The 2993-nt window shown below is 36.4% G+C and overlaps 1 protein-coding gene across 1 annotated transcript in view; it reads right to left on the bottom strand.

The window, feature by feature from the left end:
* Positions 1–1007: 1007 nt before the first annotated feature.
* LOC111988166 (serine/threonine-protein kinase BSK5) overlaps positions 1008–2993 on the bottom strand; it is a 5537-nt gene continuing 3551 nt past the window's right edge. The window contains exons 8-10 of the mRNA XM_024019935.2: positions 2421–2576; positions 2050–2163; positions 1008–1437 (exon numbers count right to left, since the gene is read on the bottom strand). Coding sequence (XP_023875703.1) covers positions 1195–1437; positions 2050–2163; positions 2421–2576 — 513 coding nt within the window. The 3' untranslated portion in view covers positions 1008–1194. The remainder of the gene's footprint in view (positions 1438–2049; positions 2164–2420; positions 2577–2993) is intronic.

A 2993-nucleotide genomic window follows, 5' to 3' on the forward strand; every position in this document is an offset into this window, starting at 1 on the left:
GTGAGTGACTTTTTCTTTTATTATTCTTATTCATATCGATTGAAATAATTCAGTCTAATCTTCATGATGGAATAGTTGGTTCAACATCAAGCCAAATAATTTTGTCTCAACCAATGATCCCAAACTGGTAGACACAATTAGGATTCGAATAAAAACTAAAGGTGTAAAACATAAAATCAAAATAACAAAAAAGAAAAGCAATTACGCTTTAAGCCGCATGGAAGAAAACTTATATTATTTTGCTTTTATGAAGAGTTACAATCCTTATATAGGAGAAGTGAAGTGAAAGAAGATAATTACCAAAAAAAAAAAAACCCTACTTCGCAAAAAATAACTGCTACTGGTACAAATATTGTCTTTGGGGGGAAAAAAAAAAGACTCAAAATGGTGATGTCGCACATTGTCAGAGGAGTCATAAGTAAAACGTTGAAAACAGTGGTGTTTAAAGAACCATTAAGGGAGTCCAAATCTTCTGTTCTACTTTTCCTGCTCCACTCTATACTCCATCAATAAATACTTACCACGTGTTCACCTAATTAATTAAATATTATCATTATTGACTTATTAATCCTACCGTTATTAATTAATAGTATCACGTGGTAAGTATTTATTGATGGAGCATAGAGTGGAGTAGGAAAAGTGGGACAGAAGATTTGGACTCCCATTAAGGGTGCGTTTAGATACCACTTATTTTGCTGAAAAATAAAAACAATTAAAAATAATAATAAAGTTACTGTAGACGTGATCCAAACGTTCAAACGTGGACGTGATCCAAACGCTCACTAAATGACAATTGAACCTTAAATCTTTCTATTGGAGACATTGGAAGTACCAAATGAGTTACAAGGGCTCTTTGCAATAATATAGCATATAATTAAAAATTAATAGAAGTAGGTGGAATGGAATACACCCAACTCCGGAACATAACAAGTGTAATTCACTTTGCAGATAAAATTTGTTAAAATAGACCCTTGCTAGATTAACATAAAACGGGGAAATACAATAAGTAAACCAACTGTAAATTTTCCAAGAATCCTATATTGCAGCTTTAAGCTGAAAATGGCAAAAGACAGCAAATGAAGGGTAAATACAATCATACAAAAGACTAAGCATAACTACATAGAAAAAAGAAAGAAAAGAACCCACCCGTCCCCCCTAAAATATTTTTTTCTTTAAAAAAATTCTATACACTATTTATTTTTTGTTCCTTTTGGCTTCCAAGTTTGTGCCATCTTTGAGTGTTTCTTGTGCATCGTTATCCATCCCAAGCTTGAAGAGGCAAGCTGCTTGAAGGTACAAAGCAGTGGGCCACTCAGGAGACACCACCTGAGCTTGCATAGCATCCCCCAGAGCTTCTTGCGGCATCTCACTCATCAAGTAAGATAAACAGCGCCTAGCATACACAGTGGGTGAGTCCATGGTCCCGCCATCTAAGAACTACACAAAAGACCATGAAAATATTAAGCTTTTTGCACAAACTAGCAAGAATTTTGAAAAGTCCTCAGCCGAATTAACCCAGTTCCTAAATGTCTATGAAGACATTCAGTTCAAATACTAGTAGATAGAAAACTCCTATTACTTACCACTTTACTGTCACTGTCACTGATCAATGAATGCTACTCAATCTAATGCATATATTCCATGTTTTACAAAGCACTAAATTTATTGTGCAAAAAATTATTACATGTTCGATACAAACAAATGAGACAAATTCAGTCTGTCAAACCACCACTCCATCTAGCTTCAACATAATCTGAACAACATAAATCACATTTTCTTTGCTCTTATGTTTTTGCAATATAAGATCTTATTGTTTTACAGTCATGATATACACATTATTATAAAATGTTTGATGCAAACTAACGAGACCAATTTAGTCTGGCAAACCACTACTCAGTCTAGCTTCAACATAAACTGAACAACATAAAACGCATTTTCTTTGCTCTTATGTTTTTGCAATATAGATTTTATTATTTTACAGTCATGATACACACACTATATGCACCCAAGTTGCTAGCTCAAAATGACTTCTATAGGACAGAGACTCACTTTTGTATAGCGAGCAATGGCAGTTGCAAAGTCCTTGCCTCGAAAAGCAGTATCTCCATGTGTCTTACAATTCAAGGTCTCCTGCATTTGACTGGTCCACAGTTGAAAAGAAAGCTGCAAGTCGATAAGTACTCAGGCAGAATCAGTGCCAAAATAATTGTAAAAAGATGAAAAAAAATGTTCAAATGAGAAAATACATTAATGTGGAAGCATCACTAAGTATCTTATGTCCAAGGGAAAAGAAACTTCTAGTTTTTGGATTGTTTTATTAGTGAAAAAATTCTACTGAAACCATTTACATACTGAAGTTGATATCTCTATATTTTACAATTTAGCAAAGAGAATTAAGTACAGGACAGGCAGTAGCAAACCTCATTAGCTATCCCCTCATCATCTTTGTATCCTTTCTTCTCCAATATTTCATGTATGGCAGTAAGATCCATTTTCAAGCAAGCTTCACCCAAAGGTGTCAATGTCGCAGAGGATGCAGTTTCATGTGGGATACCCATTAAAACATACGATGGAACCTGCTAGAATACTATTGAATGAGAAATTAGTCTTCCTAAGACAATTGTAACATGCAATATAGCTGATCACTTAATGAAATGTGAATAGAAATTGTGGGGTCCGTGGGCCTGATAGCCTCGGCCCATCATATAGCAGGCCCAAGGCCCATGCCGAGGATCGCAAGCTATTCCTGAGGAGAAGGGGGGGAAGCTTATTCTCCTGGATCCACGCCGAGGATACCTTGTCCTCGGCCTGACAAAGGTGATTTTGGGGAGAGGTTAACCTCAAAGTAAGCTGTCACTATCGCATTGAATGCACTCAACCAACCCCCCTGGCCGCATTAATGGGGAGGTAACCCCTTGGCAGGATAACGTTGGTTAGAGTGAGCCACTTGAGTGCCGATAAGGCCTCTGATGGGACGGACAACCAGAAGAAAA

This window comes from Quercus suber, unplaced genomic scaffold (genome assembly GCF_002906115.3).
Source record: "Quercus suber isolate HL8 unplaced genomic scaffold, Cork oak 2.0 scaffold_113, whole genome shotgun sequence".
Taxonomy (NCBI): Eukaryota; Viridiplantae; Streptophyta; class Magnoliopsida; order Fagales; family Fagaceae; genus Quercus; species Quercus suber.